Source organism: Choloepus didactylus, chromosome 2, assembly GCF_015220235.1.
Source record: "Choloepus didactylus isolate mChoDid1 chromosome 2, mChoDid1.pri, whole genome shotgun sequence".
NCBI lineage: Eukaryota > Metazoa > Chordata > Mammalia > Pilosa > Megalonychidae > Choloepus > Choloepus didactylus.
The window spans coordinates 239,671,367-239,692,558 of NC_051308.1; the positions used below are offsets into that span (position 1 = coordinate 239,671,367).

General features: G+C 38.6%; 1 protein-coding gene across 1 annotated transcript in view; it reads right to left on the reverse strand.

Annotated features, from left to right (window-relative positions):
• Positions 1-212: 212 nt before the first annotated feature.
• The window catches only part of NMNAT1 (nicotinamide nucleotide adenylyltransferase 1), a 45,294-nt gene continuing 24,314 nt past the window's right edge, over positions 213-21,192 (reverse strand). Inside the window, exons 4-6 of the mRNA XM_037828573.1 lie at positions 17,558-17,741; positions 3,880-4,022; positions 213-3,555 (exon numbers count right to left, since the gene is read on the reverse strand). Of these exons, the coding sequence (XP_037684501.1) occupies positions 3,155-3,555; positions 3,880-4,022; positions 17,558-17,741 (728 nt within the window). The 3' untranslated portion in view covers positions 213-3,154. The remainder of the gene's footprint in view (positions 3,556-3,879; positions 4,023-17,557; positions 17,742-21,192) is intronic.

Genomic DNA, 21,192 nt, shown 5'->3' on the forward strand with positions numbered 1-21,192 from the left:
CAGTCTCAAAGGCAGTATTGCCACAGCGTTGCAATGTGAAAGCAATTTTTTTCTTTCTTTTTTTGCTGGTCAGAGTGAATTATGGTTCATATCACCTCCTCTTTCTGTTGGGCATTTGTTGTCCTAATTCCAAGGAATTGCTAATATTGGGCAAGTTCAAGTCCATCCTTCTGTATGGACTGAACACATCAGACACCACCATTAGACTATCATACTGCTGAAAGTTGTATTTATTTATATAGGGTGTTTTAATAAAAGAAAACTTGTAAAGCATTATTATTAGGGTGGAGGTCAAGATTTGGCTGAAACTTCACTGAAAAGAAGAATTTGACATAAGGAGTAGAGAGGTTAAGTGCACAGGTTCCAAAGACAAAATGCTTGCCTCCAGCTCTCAGCTCTGTCATTGACACCTGTCACCTATCCGTGCTCACTCTTCTTATCACATAAGGCACTAGTTAGCACACGCCAGCACACAGTGAGTGCTCAGAAAGTGACAGGCATTACTAAGTTCAAGTAGTACCACTAGTAAACTAAACTACAGATTTCAGAGATGGAGAGCATTTCATGACATAGCAATTTCTGAGCTCCCAGAGGAGTGAATCAGAGAGGCTGAGAAGGAAGATGCTTCCTTCCACTCTGTGGTTAGGTCTTCAGGAGGGCAGAAAAAGAAAGAGCATCCTATGATGCAAGGAAATAAACTTAAATTACTCATTTGGCTCAATCTCTACACCTTGGTCACCAAGGAGAACTCACTCCTTTTATTTAAAAGGCTCACACTTGTCCACTAAACAGGTAAACAACAATGATGACAAAAAGCTCTCATGCTAGGGGTGTCTGAATGAATCTGCCAGTAAAGAAAGGACTTTTACTGCAGGTTAGTTTACTGCATTCAAACAACATGAGGGGTGGAAGAGTACAACACCAGCGTCACACATTTCCCAGATTCTAAATAAATTAACATTATAAAAGCAAACTATAAAAAGGATGTGGTAGGGAATAAACAATGGCATATTCTGCCTCAGAGGAAGTGACAACAGTCATTAATTTTTATTCCCTTGTGAAGCTCATTGTTATAATTTCCATTATCCATTGTCCTCAAGGACAACCCAAACTACGCTATTATGTTGTGGCACTGGCAGCATGCTCGGTAGCGAGACAAAAAGTGAAGCGGCTCATTCTGTGTACAAAGCTCTGGATCCATAAACAGTACAAGAAGATCTTTCACCATTGCCGGGTCTCCTGGGAGGGTCCTCACATGCCTTTCCCAGTGAGTCCTGAGGTCAACACACACAGCTGAGTGGGGTCTGGGCACTATTAGCGTAGGAAGGCCCTAGACTGAGAGAAGTTTCCAGCATTAGAACCTTTCTGCAGGTCACACACTTCAGATGAACTTGATGGCTTTCTCTAGGGGGGAGGAATCAAAGTTAAATTCTGACAGCTTTATCTGTTATCGGTGCCGCTCCAGCTCTTAAACTCCAAAAGGCTAAGGAGAGGAAAAATGACTGTCATCTTTATGAGCTGAGAGTCTAAACTTTCTTTCATTCAGCAGATAAATCCTGAACCCTACTGGGTGCCAGGCTTTGCACCCCTCCCATGTTTGGGAAGTTGGCCTAGTGGCTTTAGTGAGAATAAGTTGGGAGCTGTAGAATACACTTTTGCCAACTTTAAGTAACATTTTCCTTTTTTTTAACTACAGATTCAGATCTGACACTCACATGTAAGTTTTTTGTTTGTTTTTTGTTTTTTTTGTCTCCTGCAGAATCAGAAACCCTTCATCTGGAGTGGTGTATATTTGAACTAGAAATTGCAAAAAGGTAATTAATTATTCTACTATTTTCATTAGAAATTTAACTTTAGCCCTGTTTCTATCACAGAGCTATTTTATAAAAAGCTATTTCTGGTCTCTTTGCTTTACCAATTAGTAAACCGCCACAAAATTTTAATCAGTAGCAAACCATAAAAGAAGCTTATGTTTTTAACATAAAGCTTTGACTTAATTATAATTTGAAAGTTCTACTTTGAATAAAATTGATACAAAAGAACAAAAGTGTAAGAAAACAGACACTTTTCCTGCTTAAATCCACAAACGACAGATTCACAGTGGATGAGAGTCAGGGCTCTTGAGAAACTCAAGTGAGTCTGAGACTGAGGTCACAGAGTGCTTCCACAAGACGTTCATCAGTACCCAAAATTCTGGGCTGGAGGAAGTGCTGGCTGACCCAGTGAGGCACTTCTCAGGTTCTTAGGGCATCCTGTTCATTTGTTTGTTTTATTATTAAGCTAACAATAAAGACTCAGATCATTCATACTTAATATCATCCTGAATGAGACCCCTCATTCTCTGTGGTTCTCGCTGTTCTAAAGAGCCTGATGTTGTCTCTGACGTTGTTCCTGAAGAGAAAAAGACTGCAGATGGCCAAGACCAGAACATGACTGATGACAAGGCTGCACTAAGAAAACATGTTAACCTGTGTAAGGCAGAGGTTCTCTGCTTCTGATGGGATCCAAACCACTTGTGCACCTTTCCAAACATTCAAGTCCCTGGACCCCACCTCCCACTGCTCCAGGCAGGTGTGTCTTGGCAAAGCTTAACTGGCCATTTGGTTGTGTGCCAGGCACATTCATAAACTTTCTTTGGCATAGCTGAAGACGGTGGATCAGTGTGCATTTCACAAGATCACCAATTTAGGAATTCCTTTCTTTGTTTACTCTGGGTGAAGACTGCCCAGCAGCAGGTATGCACGAAGGACAGTTCTCACATGACAGAGTTGGGATTTTAAATGAACTCTTGCTTTGCACACTTGGCTTCTCTTATGTGTGAAAGCTAGGATGTCCTTTTTTATTTCTTATTTGTAGTTAGTTTGAGCAACTATCTTCTGATTTTTAGTGCTGCTAATCTTGTTTTGAAGATAAAGGGATTCATAAATTCTAAAAAATAAAAGGACCATACCGAAAGCATTCATCTTAGTGACTTCAGATAAAAAAAAAAACCAAAAACAAAAAAAAAAGCTGATTTTCATTTACTCCTGATTTTTACCAAAATTTTAAGCTTTTGTGTATGAATCAGAATCACAACTCCTTTCCCCAGTTACTAACATGCAGATTGTTTCAAATTCCCACAAGGGAGGTCCAAAATATCATGCTGTAGAATTCCCTATGACTTAGCTTCTGCAGTGTTTTTCTGCAAAGGAGCCAGGACAATCCCAGCATTCCTGTCTTCACTCTCTGAGCTATACAAACTATGCTTTTCAATGTATTCTTGGACAAGGTCTGGTACCAAGTAGCGAATGCTCTGGCCCCTTCTGAGGGCTCGCCTGATTTTCGTGGAAGAGATGTCGTTGGTGATCCATTCGTTCACCAGGTGAATGTTGCTCCGATGTTTCCACAGCACATCAGATTCATAAATGAATTTCTGAGCATCATTTCCAGCCCGAGTAATACACACGAGCCCACAGCCCCCCACAATTTGGGAGATATCCTCAGTCTTCCACAAATTGGGAACACCAAAGGACTCCAATAAATCTGCTCCACAGAGTAACTTTACTTCTGGCACACCTGGGAAGAATAAAACAGAGCATCAGGGTTTGCTTTCTTAATAGCTCCCTGACTCAAACGGAATGGGGTCTTCTGGAAAGAAGGTCCAGAGCTTCAATCTGATTCAGATTCGCAAAAGAGCTCTAGGACATCTCAAAAGTTAAGAACTACTCTAGGAGAAGCAAGCTCAGAGTGCCTTTTACTCTCTCTTCCTGCATAAAACTAACAAGGGGCATTTTCCAGGCATCCATACGTATTGAATATGGAATGAAAAGGCAAAGGGGGTATAATCAGATCCAGTATTTTATAAACTCTCGTCTATAAATCCTGGTGAAGCATACAAACCTTTCGCTTTTGACTGCAAGGATTTATTTTGACTAAAATCTTGTCTTTGTTCAGTCCACTTCCTCTTGCGTCCAGGCTTTTCCAGAGTAGGTGACTCCCGCTGGTTGTCACAGTTACTAGCCTCCAGTTTCTCTTGATGATGTCTGCCAAACAACAAAACAACAGAACAATTCTCTTTCTCATGGTGCTCAGCTACAATAGCATCCCTCTGGAAATGCCTAAGAGCCTCTAACCCAAAATTAAAGGCAGGTGATATTCCAAATGCCTATCACTGGTACCTGTGGTGCCAGCTAGCACACTGTACCACTGGGTACTGGCCAATGGGAATGGAGCACAACAAATGGCAGCTGTTATTATCCTAAGTTTTATGAAGGGAGGGTCTGTGTCAGTGTTACATGCCAAGCACTACACTAAACCCTTTACCTGGATTATCTAACTCCTCGCAACATCCAGTGTCAGGAATATTATTATCATCTCCACAATGGAGGGAAAAATAGAAGCTTAGACTTGTTAACTCCAACTCCTACCATAGTTTCAGGAACCTAGTGCACATTCAATTCAAATGTGATTGAACGAATGTTTTCTTTATTACAAAGCAACTGTATTACTGCCACAATTATGTCAGAATTGTTTATTACCCCACACAGGAGGGCAAGGATTGGGTAAGGCTGGAAGCCAGGAGCCTGGTCTTTGAGGGGAGAATATTTGAACATTGACACGGGGAGATGCTCTTCCCCCTGCCAAGTGCAAAGACATGGTACTAGATCTTGTCTACTGGCTCAATATCCAATCCTGCCCTAAACATGTTTCCTGGAGGTCCGTACAGGAAGGTTTTGGATGTGACTGAGATTCTGACAATGAGATGTGATCACTCAACTGTGGGCGAGATCTTTCACTGGATAATTTCCATGGACGGGTGGCTCCGCCCATTCAGCATGGGCCTTGATTAGTTTACTGTAGCACTATATAAGCTCAGACAGAAGGAGCAAGCCTGCTGCAGCCAAGATGGACACTTTGAAAAATGCACAGAAGCTGAGAGTAGCTGCAGATAAGAAACAGTTTGAAGGCAGCTGTTGAAAGCAGACTGTTGCTCTGGAGAAGCTAAGAGAGGACAAACGCCCCAAGAGCAACTGAGAGTGACATTTTGAAGAGGAGCTGTGGCCTAGAGAGGAACATTCTGGGAGAAAGCCATTTTGAAACACAACCTGGGAGCAAGCAGATGCCAGGCACATGCCTTCCCAGCTAAGAGAGTATTTCCAGATGCCATTGGCCATCCTCCAGTGAAGGTATCCAATTGTCGATGCGTTACCTTGGACACTTTATGGCCTTAAGACTGTAACTGTGTAACCAAATAAACCCCCTTTTGTAAAAACCAATCCATTTCTGGTGTTTCGCAATCTGGCAGCATTAGCAACTAGAACACACCTCATCCCCAACTTCATGGCAGGCAGCAGTGGAGACTCCATCCTGGGCCCCTGGTGCAGCTTGCTGGTGCCAGGGTGAGCTTTAAAGACCCAGATATGCAAAATCTGGTGTGTGTGTTCTCGTTGATGATCACTGCTTTACATCAGTTACTTCAGATCACTGGGGGTCCGCTTTCAGGACAGCAATGTTCCAACCAACCTCAGGTAAGAGTGGTAGAGGAGTTTTAAAGTCTCCCCTCTTTTCTCTCTCCATTCTCCATTTGGGAACAAAAATAGTTTGGAAAAGTCACAAATTGATGCTCCAGCCCTCAAAGACAACAACAAAACAACCAAAAAACTAGCATCACAGAGGAGTGGGAAAACTAAGATATCCAGAGTTATAACAACATAATATATAGACTGTCTAGCGCCCAACAATAAATTACATAATATACAAAGAAATAGGAAAGTATGGCCCATTCATGGGAAAAAAACAATTTGCTAGAAACCATCCCTAAGGAAGCTCATATATTGGAACTGTTAGTCAAATACGTTAATTTAAATGTCTTGAATATGTTCAATCAGCTATAAGAATCCATACAGAAAGAACCAAAGGAAAGTAGGAAAATGTTACCTGAACAAAATAAAGAAGTAGAAATTATACAAGGAAACTAAACAAATTTTGGAGCTGTAAAATACAGTAATTGAAATGAAAAACTCATTAGACAGATTCAACAGAAGATTTGAACAGGCAGGAGAAAGGAACAGCAAACCTGAAGACAAGACAATTTAAATTATCCAATGTCAGTAGTAGAAATAAAAAGCAACAAAGAGAAATGAACGAAGTTGAGGGACCTGTGGAACACCACCAAGCATAAAAACATACATATCATTGGAGTCCCAGAAAGACAAGAGAGAGAGAAAGGTGCTGAAAAGCATTTGATGAAATAATGGCTGAAAACTTCCCAAATCTGTTGAAAGACATGAATATATACATCCAGGAAGCTCAAGGAACTCCAAGCAGATAGACTCTATGAGAGCTACACCAAATCACATTATAGTGAAATTGTCAAAATCCAAAGACAGATAAGATTTTGAAAGCAGCAAGAGAGAAATGACTTTTCACATACAAAGGACTCCAAGTCAGATTAACAAAGGATTTCTCATCAGAAGCCATGGAGGCTGAAGACAGTGGAATGGCATATGTAAAGTCCTTATAGACAAAAACTGTCAACCAAGAATTCTACATCCAGCAAAATCATCTTTCAAAAATGAAGAAGAAATTAAGATAGCTATAGACAAACAAAAGCTGAAAGAGTTCATTACCAGAAGACCTGCACAACAAAAAATGCTAAAGGGAATCTTTTAAGCTGAAATAAAAGGACACTAGACAGTAACTCAAAGCCATAAGAAGAAATAAAGAACCCTGGTAAAGGTAACTACATAGGTAAATATAAAATCCTATACAATTGTACTTCTGGTTTGTAACTGCTTTTTGTCCCCATATATGACTCAACAGGCAAATGTGTAAAGTGATATTTTAAATCAATGTTAATGGGCATACAGTATATAAAGACATAATCTGAGACAATAACAATATAAAGAGGGAGGGCCAGAGATATTTAAAAGTAGACAATTTGTATACTACTGAAACTAGTTTGGTACCGGTTGATATTAAGTTGTTATTAGTTTAAGATAGTAATTATAAAAGTAACCACTAAGAAAATAACTAAAAACTATAGAGGAAAGGAAAGAAGGGAATTGTGCCAGCTTGGATGTATTATGTCTCCCAAAAAGCCATGTTCTTTAGTAAAATATTGTGGGGACAGATGTATTAGTGTTGATTAGGTTGGAATTCTTTGATTGAGTGTTTCCATGGAGATGTGACACAATCAACTGTGAGTGAAATGTTTAATTGGATTTTTTCATGGAGCTATGGACCCCGCCCATTCACGGTGGGTCTTGATTTAATCACTGGAGTCCTATAAAAGAGCTCACAAACAGAAGGACCTAAGAGCAGTTGAGAGTGACATTTTGGAAAGCAGCTGAGAGTGACATTTGGAAAGCAGCTGACGGAGACATTTTGAAGACAGCCATTGAAAGCAGACTTTTACTGATGTTTTGGAAATGCTAGCCCAGAGTTTGCTCCAGAGAAGCTAAGAGAGGACAAAACACCCCAAGAGCAACATTTTGAAGAACGCACAGAAGCTGGAACACAACCTGGGATCAGCAGACACCAGCCATGTGCTTTCTCAGCTAACAGAGGTTTCCAGATGCATTGGCCTTCCTTCAGTGAAGGTATACTCATGTTGATGCCTTAATTTGGACATTTTCATGGCCTTTAGACAGTGAATTTGTAACCAAATAAACCCCCTTTATAAAAGCCAGTCCATTTCTGGTATTTTGCACGACGGCAGCATTAGCAAACCAGAACAGGAATCAAAATGGTACACTACAAAAAAGCAACTAAGTATTTTAAAAATCAGTAGTGGAGTGACTGAAGGAAAAAACACATACAAAACATACAGAAAAATAACTAAATGGAAGAAGTAAGTCATTCCTTCTCAGATATTACCTTAAATATCAATGGATTAAACTCCCCTATTAAAAGGCTGAGACTGGTAGAATGGATGAAAAAGCACGATCCTTCTACCTACAATCTACAAGAAAATCACTTTACATACAAAGACATAAAGATGTTGAAAATAAAAGGGTAGAAAAAGACATTCCATGCAAACAGGTATCAAAACAGGGTAAGACTGGCTATATTATTTGTGCCAGTTTGAATGTATTATGTCCCCTAAAATGCCATTATCTCTGATGCAATCTTGTGTGGGCAGATATAGTAACGTTCATTAGATGGTAATTTTTTGATTGAATGTTTCTATGGAGATGTGACCCACCCAACTGTAGGTGATGACTCTGATTAAATAATTTCCCTGGAAGTGTGGACCCCACCCATTCAGGGTGGCTCTTAATTAAATCACTGGAGTCCTATAAGAGAACGTACAGGAGCTTAGAGAGTAGCTGTAGCTGAGACAGACATTTTAAAGATAGCCCTTGGAAGCTGACGCTGACATTTTGGAGAACGCCATTTTGAAATGCAACCTGGGAGCAAGCAGACACCAGCCAAGTGTCTTCCCAGCTAACAGAGGTTTTCCGGATGCCAAAGGCCTGTCTCCAGTGAAAGGACCCTTTGTTGATGGACACTTTATGGCCTTAAGATCGTAACTGTGTAACCAAATAAACCCCCTTTTATAAAAGCCAATCCATTTCTGGCGTTTTGCATTCCAGCACCATTAGCAAACTAGGAACATTATTGTCAAACAAAATGGAGTTCAAGTCAAAAAAAAAGATTACAAGAGATGATGATACTACATATTGATAAAAAGTTTCAATCCAGCAAGATATAATGATTATAACACACATGTATCTCACAATAGAGCCCCCCAAATTGACAAAATTGAAGGGAGAAATAGACAGTTCTACAATAATAGTTGGAGATTTCAATACACCACTTTCAATAATTGACAGAGCATCTAAACAGAAGATAATTAAGGAAATAAAGGACTTGAACAACATCACTAACCAAGCAGACCTAATTGACATAGACAGAACACTCCACCCAACAACAGCAGAACCACATTCTTCTCTGGTGCATATGGAACATTTTCCAGGATAGATCATATGTTTGGCCACAAATGAAATCTTAATAAAGTTTAAAATATTGAAATCATACAAAGTATCTTCTTGGACTACAATGTAACAAAACTAGAAATCAATAACAGAAGGAAAATTGGGAAATTTACAAAAATGTGGAAATTAACAACACAATATAAAATAACCAATGGATCAAAGAAGAAATCAGAGGAGAAGTTAGGAAATATCCTGAGATGAATGAAAACAAAAACACAACATACCAAAACTTATGGGATGCAGAGAAGGCAATACTAAGTGGAAAATTTATAGCTCTAAATTCCTAAATTAAAAAAGAAGAAAGATCACAAATCAATAATCTAACTACTAACCTAAAGAAACTAAAAGAAGAGCAAACTAAACCCAAAGTTAATAGAAGGAAATAGTAAAGATTAGAGCAGAGATAATGAAATATAGAACAGAAAGACAACAGAGAGAATCAACAAAACCAAAAGTTGGTTTTTGAAAAGATCAATAAAATTGACAAAACTTTAGCCTGACTGACAAAGAAAAAGAGAGAAAGGACATCAGTAACTAAAATCAGAAACTGCAATAGGGGCATTACTACCAAACTTCTAGAAATAAAAAGGATTATAAGAAGATACTATGAACAATTATATGCCAACAAATTAGAAAAACCAGATGAAATGGACAAATTCCCTGAAACATACAAATTACCTAATCCAAAAGAAGAAGAAATAGAAAATCTCAGCATATCTATAACAAAGAGAGAATTGAGTCAGTAAGAAAAAATTTTCCAACAAAAGAGAGACCAGTATCGGATGGTTTCACTGTTGAATTCTACCAAATATTTAAAGATTTAATATCAATCCTTCTTAAACTCTTCAAAAAATGAGGCCAGCATTACCCTGATATTAAAGCCAGATGAAGGAGAACCTAAGATGGCGGCCAGGAGAGACAGGGCAAAAGAACACCTCCATGAAAAATACTAGATAAAAGCCAGAAAGTGCCCCAGAACACCAGTTCCAGAGATGCACCAGCTGGACAAGGTCTGCTAAATCCACAGGGACCGTGCACTGTGGGTTGGTGTCTGGAGGTGGACTAGCTCTCTTTTAAAAAACCCAAAAGCGGCTGCAGATACGGCAGCGAGAACCGCACAGTGAAGTACGGCAGGAACAGGCTGTGAGAACGCCTCAATATCTGGTGTGGAAGACAGCCTTTCGCACACCTGCTGCTAACTGTCTCGGAGCAAGGAAGGCAGAGGTGAGCCAAAAGGGGAAAATAACCACGTTCCTTGCAGCCATCTTCCCAGCGGGCTGGGAACGCTCCTGCCTGGCACCGGCGCCACAGCCCAGAGCCGCGCCAAAAAACCCAGTGTGACAGGAACTGTTTCCAGCAACACGCGCACATGCCACAATGTGCAGCAGAGACAAACTGTGGCGAGACTGAAATGAAGGTTTAGACTCTTGCAACAGCCTTAAATCTCCAGGAACACCTGGGAGGTTTGTTTATTAAAGCCGCCCTCCCTCCCTATCCACTCAGACACACGCCCCACATTCACAGCAGACAGCACCAACAACACACCCAAACTTGGTGCATGAATTGGACCCCACAAGAACCAGACCCCCACACACCACAAAGACAAAGTTGAAGAGAACTGAATTGAGGGAATAGGTGACTCGCGGACGCCACCTGCTGGTTAGTAAGAGAAAGTGTACACCACCAAGCTGTAGATCTGACAAATCAGAGATTAGTCTTTGAATGATCCTACATATCCTAAAAGAACCCTATCAAGTAAAGCAAATGCCAAGAGGCCAAAAACAACAGAAAATTTTAAAGCATATGAGAAAACCAGACGATATGGATAACCCAAACCCAAACACACAAATCAAAAGATCAGAGGGGACACAGTACTTGGAGCAATTAATCAAAGAACTAAAGACAAGCAACAAGAGCATGGCACAGGATATAAAGGACATGAAGAAGAGCATGGCACAGGATATAAAGGACAAGAAGAAGACCCTAGAAGAGCCTAAAGAAGAAATTGCAAGAATAAATAAAAAAATAGATAATCTTATGGAAATAAAAGAAACTGTTGCCCAAATTAGAAGATTCTGGATACTCATAGTACAAGACTAGAGGAAGCTGAACTACATAATCAGCGACCTCGAGGACCACAGAACAGAAAATGAAAGAACAAAAGAATGGGGAAAAAAATCAAAGAAATAGAAATGGACCTCAGGGATATGACAGATAAAATAAAACATCCAAATATGAGACTCATTGGTGTCCCAGAAGGGGAAGAGAAGGGTAAAGGTCTAGAAAGAGTATTCAGAGAAATTGCTGGGGAAAACTTCCCAAACCTTCTACACAATATAAATACACAAAGCATAAATGCCCAGCGAACTCCAAATAGAATAAATACAAATAAACCCACTCCAAGACATATTCTGATCAGACTGTCAAATACTGAAGAGAAGGAGCAAGTTCTGAAAGCAGCAAGAGAAAAGCAATTCACCACATACAAAGGAAACAACATAAGACTAAGTAGTGACTACTCAGCGGCCACCATGGAGGCGAGCAGGCAGTGGCATGACATATTTAAAATTCTGAGGGAGAAAAATTTCCAAACAAGAATACTTTATCCAGCAAAGCTCTCCTTCAAATTTGAGGGAGAGCTTAAATTTTTCACAGACAAACAAATGCTGAGAGATTTTGCTAATAAAAGACCTGCCCTACTTCAGATACTAAAGGGAGCCTACTGACAGAGAAACAAAGAAAGGAGAGAGAGATATAGAGAAAGGTTCAGTACTAAAGAGATTCAATATTGGTTCATTAAAGGACAATAAGAGAGAGGGGGAAAATATATCTGACAAACATAAACCAAAGGATAGGATGGCTGATTCAAGAAATGCCCTCACAGTAATAACGTTGAATGTAAATGGATTAAACTCCCCAATTGAAAGATATAGATTGGCAGAATGGATCAAAAAATATGAACCATCAACATGTTGCATGCAAGAGTCTCATCTTAGACACAGGGATACAAAGAAATTGAAAGTGAAAGGATGGAAAAAATATTTCATGCACGCTAAGCCAAAAGAAAGCAGGAGTAGCAATATTAATCTCAGATAAAATAGACTTTAAATGCAAAGATGTTATGAGAGACAAAGAAGGCCACTATATACTAATAAAAGGGGCAATTCAACAAGAAGAAATAACAATCATAAATGTTTATGCACCCAATCATGGTGCCACAAAATACATGAGACAAACACTGGCAAAACTAAAGGAAGCAATGGATGTTTCCACAACAATTGTGGGAGACTTCAACATATCACTCTCTCCTATAGACAGATCAACCAGACAGAAGACCAATAAGGAAACTGAAAACCTGAACCATCTGATAAATGAATTGGATTTAACAGACACATATAGAACATTACATCCCAAATCACCAGCATACACATACTTCTCTAATAATCACGGAACCTTCTCCAGAATAAACCATATGCTGGGACATAAAACAAGCCTCAATACATTTAAAAAAAAAAATTGGAATTATTCAAAGCACATTCTCTGACCACAATGGAATACAATTAGAAGTCAATAACCATCAGAAACTTAGAAAATTCACAAACACTGGGAGGTTAAACAACACACTCCTAAAATAAATGGCTTATAATGTAGAATGTAGGGGAAACTAGAGATAGAGAGCAATTAATGAAGGGGGAAGGATAACCCAATAAGAACAGATAAGCTATTGTGGGTAAATTTAATGTTCTGGGAATGCCCAGGAATGACTATGGTTTGTTAATTTCTGATGGGTATGGTAGGAACAAGTTCACAGAAACGTTGCTATATTAGGTTACTTTCTTGGGGTAGAGCAGGAACATGTTGGAAGTAAAGTAGTTATTTTAGGTTAGTTGTCTTTTTCTTACTCCCTTGTTATGGTTTGTTTGAAGTGTTTTTTTATTGCACATCTTTTTAAAAAAATTTTTTTTGATATAGTTAATTAAAAAAAAAAAAGAGTTAATTTAAAAAAAAAATGAAAAAAATATGCAGAGCCCCATTGAGGAGCTGGTGGAGAATGCAGAGGTGTTGGGCTTCCCCACCTTGATGGTTGCTGATGTGCTCACAGACACAGGTGACTGGTGGTTTGATGGGCTGAGCCCTCTACCATGGGACTTGCCCTTGGCAAGACTGTTGCTGCAAAGGAGAGGCTAGGCCTGACTATAATTCTGCTTAAGAGCCTCCTCCCAAATGCCTCTTTGTAGCTCAGATGTGGCCTTCTCTCCCTAGCTAAGCCAACTTGGCAGGTGAAATCACTGCCATCCCTGCTATGTGGGATTTGACACCCAGGGGTGTAAATCTCCCTGGCAACATGGATTATGACTCCTGGGGAGGAATCTAGACCCGGCATCATGGGATGGAGAACATCTTCTTGACCAAAAGGGGATGTGAAAGGAAATGAAATAAGCTGTAGTGGCAGAGAGATTCCAAAAGGAGCCAAGAGGTCACTCTGGTGGGCACTCTTACGCACAATATAGACAACCCTTTTTAGGTTCTAATGAATTGGAATAGCTAGCAGTAAATACCTGAAACTATCAAACTACAACCCAGAACCCATGAATCTTGTAGACAATTGTATAAAAATGTAGTATATGAGGGGTGACAGTGTGATTGGGAAAGCCATATGGACCACACTCCCCTTTGTCCAGTTTATGGATGGAGGAGTAGAAAAATGGGGGGGGGGGAGGCACCCAGTGTTCTTTTTTACTTTGGTTGTTCTTTTTCACTTTGGTTTTTCTTCTTATTGTTTTTGTGTGTGTGGTAATGAAAATGTCAAAAATTAATTTTGGTGATGAATGCACAACTATATAATGGTATTGTAAACAACTGAATATATGCTTTGTTTTGTATGACTGCATGGTATGTGAATATATCTCAATAAAAATGAACTAAAAAGAAAAAAGAAAAAAAAGAAAAAGCCAGATGAACACAGCATAAGAAAATTATAGACCAATACACATTATGAATATAGATGTAAAAATCTTCAACAAAATACTGGCAAACCAAATCAAAAAGTATATTAAAATGAGCAAGAGTAATTTATTCCAGGAATGAGAGGATGGTTCAACATAAGAAAATCAATCAATGTATTACACCACATTAATAGAATGAAGGAAAAAAAATGCATGACCATCTCAACTGAAACAGAAAAGACATTTGACAAAATCCAACATCCTTTCATAATAAAAACACTGAGAAAACCCGGAATAGCAAATATCATACTCAATGGTGAAAGACTGAAAGCTTCCCCCTAAGATCAGAAACAAGACCAGGATGAGACCAGGATGCCCAGTCCCCGCTGTTATCCACCACTGTGCTGGAAGTTCTAGCCGGAGCAATCAGGTGAGAGAAAAAAAGAAAAGGTGTGCAAATCAGAAAGGAAGAAGTCAATTAACCATATTCGCAGATGAGATGATCCTAGATATATGGAGAATTACAAGAATGCTACCATAACTAATAAACAAATTCTATAAAGTTTCAGGATACAAGATAAACATACAGAAGTCAGTTGGGTTTCTATACACCCATAATGAACAATCTGAAAAGGAAACCAAGAAAACAATTCCATTTATAATAGCACCTAAAAGAATAAAATGCCAGGAATAATTTGACCAAGGAGGTAAAAGACTTGTGCACCGAAAACTATAAAACACTGCTTAAAGAAATTAAAGGAGACCTAAATAAATGGAAAGATATCTGTGGTGGTTTGGAACTGTATGTACCCCCAGAAAAACACGTACTTAAACTTAACCTGTTCCTGTGGGTGTGAACTCATTGTAAGGAGGACTTTTTGATGAGGTTACTTCAGTCAAGATATGGCCCACTTCAATCAAGATGGGTCTTAATCCTATTACTGGAGTCCTTTGTAAGTGGAATGAAATTTAGTCAGGAAGAAAAAAAGCCACAGGAAGCAAAAAGCTGAAATTCAATCAGCTTTTGTACGAGAATGGAGAGGCCATGTGGCATCCTGCCATTTGACAGAGAAACCCAAGGCCAAGGATCACTGGCAGCCAGTCCCAGAAAGCCAGTCTTTGGGAAGAAAGCATCACCTCAATGACACCTTGATTTTGACTTTCTCTTGGCCTCAGAACTGTGAGCTAATAAATTCCCATTTAAGCCAATCAATTGCATGATATTTATCTGAGCAGCCAAGGAAACAAACATTCCATGTTCATGAACTGGAAGACTCAATATTATTAAGTTGTCAGTACTGCCTAAAATGATATATAAATTCAATGCAATTCCAATCAAAATTCTAGCAGCCTTTTCTGCATAAACGGAAAAAGCTAATCCTCAAATTCATAAGCAGTATAGATTGTTCTGAATAGCCAGAACAATCTTGGAAAAAAAGAACAAAGTTGGAGAACTCACATTTATTGATTTCAAAACTTACTACAAAGTTACAATAATTAAAATACTGTGGTACTGGAATAATCATAGACATACAGACCAATGGAATGAAGTTCAGAGTCCAGAGATAAATCCATACTTCTATGGCCAGTTGATTTTTGACAAGAGTGCCAACTCCATTCAATGGAGAAAGAATAGTCTTTTCAACAAATGGTTCTGGGACAACTGGAAATCCACATGCAAAAGAATGAATGTGGATCCCTACCTTTAACCATGTACAAAAATTTAATTCAAAATGGACCAATGACCTTAATATGAGGGCTAATACTATCAAACTCTTACAAGAAAACATAGGGAAATATCTTCAGGACCTTATAGTAGGCAATGGATTTTAAATTTTACACCAAAAGCATGAGCAACCAAAGAAAAAAATAGATAAAATTGACTCCATCAAAGTTAAAAATGTTTGTACATCAAAGGACATTTCAAGAAAGTGAAAAGATATCTTCCAAAATGGGAGAAAATATTTGGAAACCAAATATCTGATAAGGGATTAATATCCAGAATATAAAAAAGAACTCCTACAACTCAACAACAAAAAGCAAATGAACCCAATTAAAAAATGGACCAAGGATTTGAATAGACATTTCTGCAAAGAAGATATTCAAAGGGTCAATAGGTTACAAAAACATGTCTACATTATTAGCCATTAAATAAATGAAAATTAGTACTATAATGAGATACCACTTAACACTCATTAGGATGGCTATTAAGAAAAAAAACGAAAATAAAAGTGTTAGCAAGGAGGCAGAGAAATAGGAACCCTCTGTACATTGTTGGTGGGGATGTAAAATGGTGAGGCCACTTGGAAAACATTTTGGCAGTTCTTCAGAAAGTTAAACATAGAATTACTGTATGATCTGGCGATTCCAATCCCAAAACAACTGAAAGCAGGGACCCAGACAGATAATTGTACACCAATGTTCATCACAACATTATTCACGATAGCCAAAAGGTGGAAGCAAGCCTGTGTCCATCAACACATGAATGAATAAACAAAATGTAGTATATCCGTATATAATGGAAAATTTATTATTCAGCCATAAAAAGAAGTGAAGTGTTTGTACATGCTGTAACATGGATCAACCTTGAAGATATCATGTTGAGTGAAATAAGCCAGACACAAAGGACAAATATTATATGATTTCCCTCATATGAAATACTTAGAATAAATAAATTCTTAGATGTTGAAAGCAAAATTGTGGTTACCAGGGGGTGGGGAAAGGGAATAATGGGGAGTGTGTCGATTTGAATGTATTATGTCCCCCAGAAAAAGTCATATTCTTTGATGCAGTCTTGTGGGGCAGATGTTTTGGCGCTGATTAGATTTGCATGGAAATGCACCCCACCCAACTGTAGGTGACACCTCTGATGAGATATTTCCATGGAGGCATGGCCCCACCCATTTAGGGTAGGCCTTGATCAGTGGAGCCATATAAATGAGCTGATGGACAGAGGGAACTCAGTGCAGCTGCAGCTGTGAGTGACATTTTGAAGAGGAGGTGCAGCCAATAGGGACACTTTGAAGAAAGCACAGGAGCTACAGAAGAGAGACAGTTTGAAGACGGCCATTGAAAGCAGATTCTTGCTCCGGAGAAGCTGAGAGTGTGTTACCTTAGACACTTTATGGCCTTAAGACTGGTAACTGTGTAACCAAATAAACCCCCTTTATAAAAGCCAGTCCATTTCTGGTGTTTTGCATTCCAGCAGCATTAGCAAACTAGAACAGGGAGTTAATGCTAAATGAGTATGAGTTTTGGTTTGAGATGACGAAAATATTCTGGAAATAAGTAGTCGTGAAAGTTATACAGCATTGCCAATGTACTTAATGTAAACAATTGTCCACATAAAATGGTTAAAGCGATTTTTGTTATGTATATTTTATCACAATTAAAACTAAATTATTAAAACATGAAAAGGAAGGCATAAAGGCTTAGGCACACCCCACGCTCTACTACTGTGTTCGGCAGCCTTGTAATGACCTTACATTGGAACAGCCTAAGCCTTCCCAGTACTTGTGAAAGTTGTGCAAATCTGTATGTTTACAGATGCAGGTAGCATTGAAACATGGTAAAAGTCAAGAAAGACCCCAATCCACTTCCACAGAACTTACAAAGTCGATTCCCCATAAATACCTGAGCACTTTAGCAGTTTCTATCCACTCATTCTGAAGACTTTCCCACGTATCAACTTCCACCCATTTTGAATTCTTGGTAGCAAGCTCTGCCATAATAACTCGGTGATGGGCAGGGATCAGTCCTTTCTTCTTATATGCATCACCAACAGGGGAAATTATGCCTTTGATCACTCTATATTTTCCTGCATGAAGAGTTAAATTTGGGATTACGTATAACAAATTAGATTTTATGCACATTGAATATTACAATCAAGATTGTTTTTATAATCACAGATCCCCTTTCCTGACCTTTTAATACTCTAAAAGTAATTTCCATTACAGTTAAAAAGAACCAGTAATAAATCTGTTTGTTTTTCATAAATCTTAGTTCAAATAATATTAGAACGTATAAAATGATAAGTGAAATGATGATACTGCTAATATTGCTTCAAAACTACTGACACCACTCTCTCTGCTAATCTTGAGGTTTCCCCAAGTCTTCCTTTTTAAGTACAGTATTTTTGGTGCCATGAAGACCCTCGTAATCTCCCAGCGTGAATAGTGTATTGAAGATTTGTTTCCCACTCTGTGCTCCAAGAACAGGCATCTTGGCCAGGGGCATTCCTGCAATAACTATAATGGCAAGGACTTAGTTATCCAAAGGGAAGCTTCCCTCCAGGCCCTCTCCCTTGGTCTTTCATCCGGAAGCTCTAGGTGGGTTCTTAGGGCTAAGTCTTAATCACCCCCAAATGCCAGATATGCATGCAAATGAACACAGATATTCACTGTCCCTCACGTGTGCATTGACACAGAGCTCTATGCAACCTACACACCCAGTTATGCTGCAAAGACACACAGATGGCTACTTAAAACAGTGTCCACCCTCTAACAGAGTGTTACATGCTTTAGGATCTCCAGGTAAAGATCCTTTCTGCAAATGTCTGAGTTTCTACTCAAAGATAGGGAAACTTGGACTTGTAGTTCTTATCTATTTAAAGAGGTATTAATATTCTGGACTTGTAGGAACCCATAAGGAAAGTGCCAAGTGTTCAGGATGACAAACATTATACATACATTAATTCTTTGGCATGGCTAGAATATAAAGTAGGGGGCTGATATGAAAGATGAGATGAGAAGGTTAATTGAAGGATAATATGGTAAATTAAGTTACATGAATCAATCTTCCCACTGAAACCAACTAAAAAAGCCAATGAACTATAAGCATCATCTTATTAAGCAGTGAAGCATTGACAAGATAATAAGGAATTAACTGAAATACCTGGCCAAAATTTAAGAGACACTGGGAACTGAGAGAAGTAAGCAAATCACCAAATCTGCTTTTTCTTTAAAACTTCAATTTTATTGAGATATATTCACACACCTTACAGTCATCCAAAGTGTATAATTAATTGTTCACAGTACCATTATATAGTTGTGCATTCATCCCCACAATCAATTCTTGAACATTTTCATTACCCCTGCCAAAAATAAAAATAAGAATAAAAATTAAAGTTAAAAAGAACACCCAAAACATCCTATATATTCATTTACTTTATGTCCTCTTTTTTCTACTCATCTGTTCATACACTGGATAAAGGGAGTGTGAGTCACAAGGTTTTCTACAATCACACGGTCATGCTGTGTAAGCTATGTAGTTATATAACTCTCTTCAAGAATCAAGGCTACTGGCTTATAGTTCAACAGTTGCAGGTATTTCCTTCTAGCTATTCCAATACACTAGAAACTAGAAGAATATCCATATAATGCATAAGAATAACCTCCACAACATCCTCCCAACACCATTTGAAATCTCTCAGCCACTTAAAATGTATTTTCACCAAATCTGCTTTTGACCTAAGTTCATTTTCTGAACTCAGGAAGTTAGGCTTTGGTTTTGACTGCATTGTGAAACATGGGGAATTGAAAGCTCAAGACCCACCTAGGTAGGAGTCTAATAGGACAGCTGTCCTCATAAAACTAAAGCCCTAAAGGATAATATCCTGAGGGTAAGGGTAAACCAGAGGAATGGAGGGAAAGTTGCCTTGTTGCTAAGCAGAATAGGGAAAAACAAACCGAATAACCTGTTTCTGAGAATTTGTGGCCTTAGGCGGGCTCTAGCATGGATTTACGTCCAAAGTCACCTCATCTGGATGAACTCAAACCCTTGAGTCATAAGTTGACAGTGGTCCTAGACAAGTTGTCCCTAGGTGCCCAGCAGAGGCAAGTAATTTTCTAAGGAAAACAAGCTGCTCAAAATAAAAAATAAGTAAGCACGCAAGAAACAAGGCATCATAAGCAAGATTAAGAGGAAAAATAGGCAGCGGAATCAGACCACTAAGACATTAGATACTGAAATTATCATAGATTATAAAATAACTATGTTGAAAGAAATAAAACACAAGCTTGAAAATATCTACTAGTACAGGAAGCCATTAAAAATGACAAAGCCATGTTATGCTGAGCCCTCTGTCTTGGGGCTGGCCCCTGTGAAGCTTGTTGCTGCAAGGAGAGGCTAAACCTGCTTATAATTGTGCCTAAGAGTCTCTCCCTGAGTACCTCTTTGTTGCTCAGATGTGGCCCTTTCTCTCTAACTAAGCCACCTTGGCAGGTGATCTTGCTGCCCTCCCCCCTATGTGGGACCTGACCCCCAGGGGTGTAAATCTCCCTGGGAACGCAGAATATGACTCCCGGGGATGAATCTGGACCCAGCATCATGGGATTGAGAACATCTTCTTGACCAAAGGGATGAGAAATGAAATGAAATAAAGCTTCAGTGTTGAGAGATTTCAAATGGAGTTGAGAGGTCACTCTGGTGGACATTCTTACGCACTATATAGATAACACTTTTTAGGTTTTAATGTACTGGAATAGCTAGAAGTAAATACCTGAAACTACCAAACTCCAACCCAGTAGCCTTGACTCTTGAAGACGACTGTATAACAATGTAGCTTAAAAGAGTGACAGTGTGATTGTGAAAACCCTGTGGATTGCACTCCCTTTATCCAGTGTATGGATGGATGAGTAGAAAAATGGGGACAAAACCTAAATGAAAAATAGGGTGGAATGGGGGTGTATGTGATTTGGGTGTTCTTTTTTTATTTTTTATTCTGATTCTGATTCTTTCTGGTGTAAGGAAAACAGATTGGGGTGATGAATGCACAACTATAAGATGGTACTGTGAACAGTTGATTGTACACCATGAATGAGTATATGGTATATGAATATATCTCAATAAAACTGAATTAAAAAAAAATGACCAAGCCAAATAGAACCTCCAGAAATGAAAAATACAATAACTGAAATTAAAAACCAGGCAGTCAGAATTAATAACAGATTGGATCATATAGCATGATTCCATTTATGGAACAAAACAAAACCAATCTGTGAGTATATATAAAGATTTGCATTGTAAATCCATAGAAAAAGGACTGGAAGGATACATTTTAAGCTGTGAACAGTGACTGCCTCCAGTGTGAGGAATGAGAGGTGGGAATTTTATTGTATATAAATATTTACTTTTATACATAATTAATCTTTTATAATGAGCATATTGTCCATAAAGAGTGGAAATAATAGGTGAATATACATAATAAATTATTCATTGATATTATATTACAATACATGCAAAATACCATGCTTCCAAAATTTATGGCC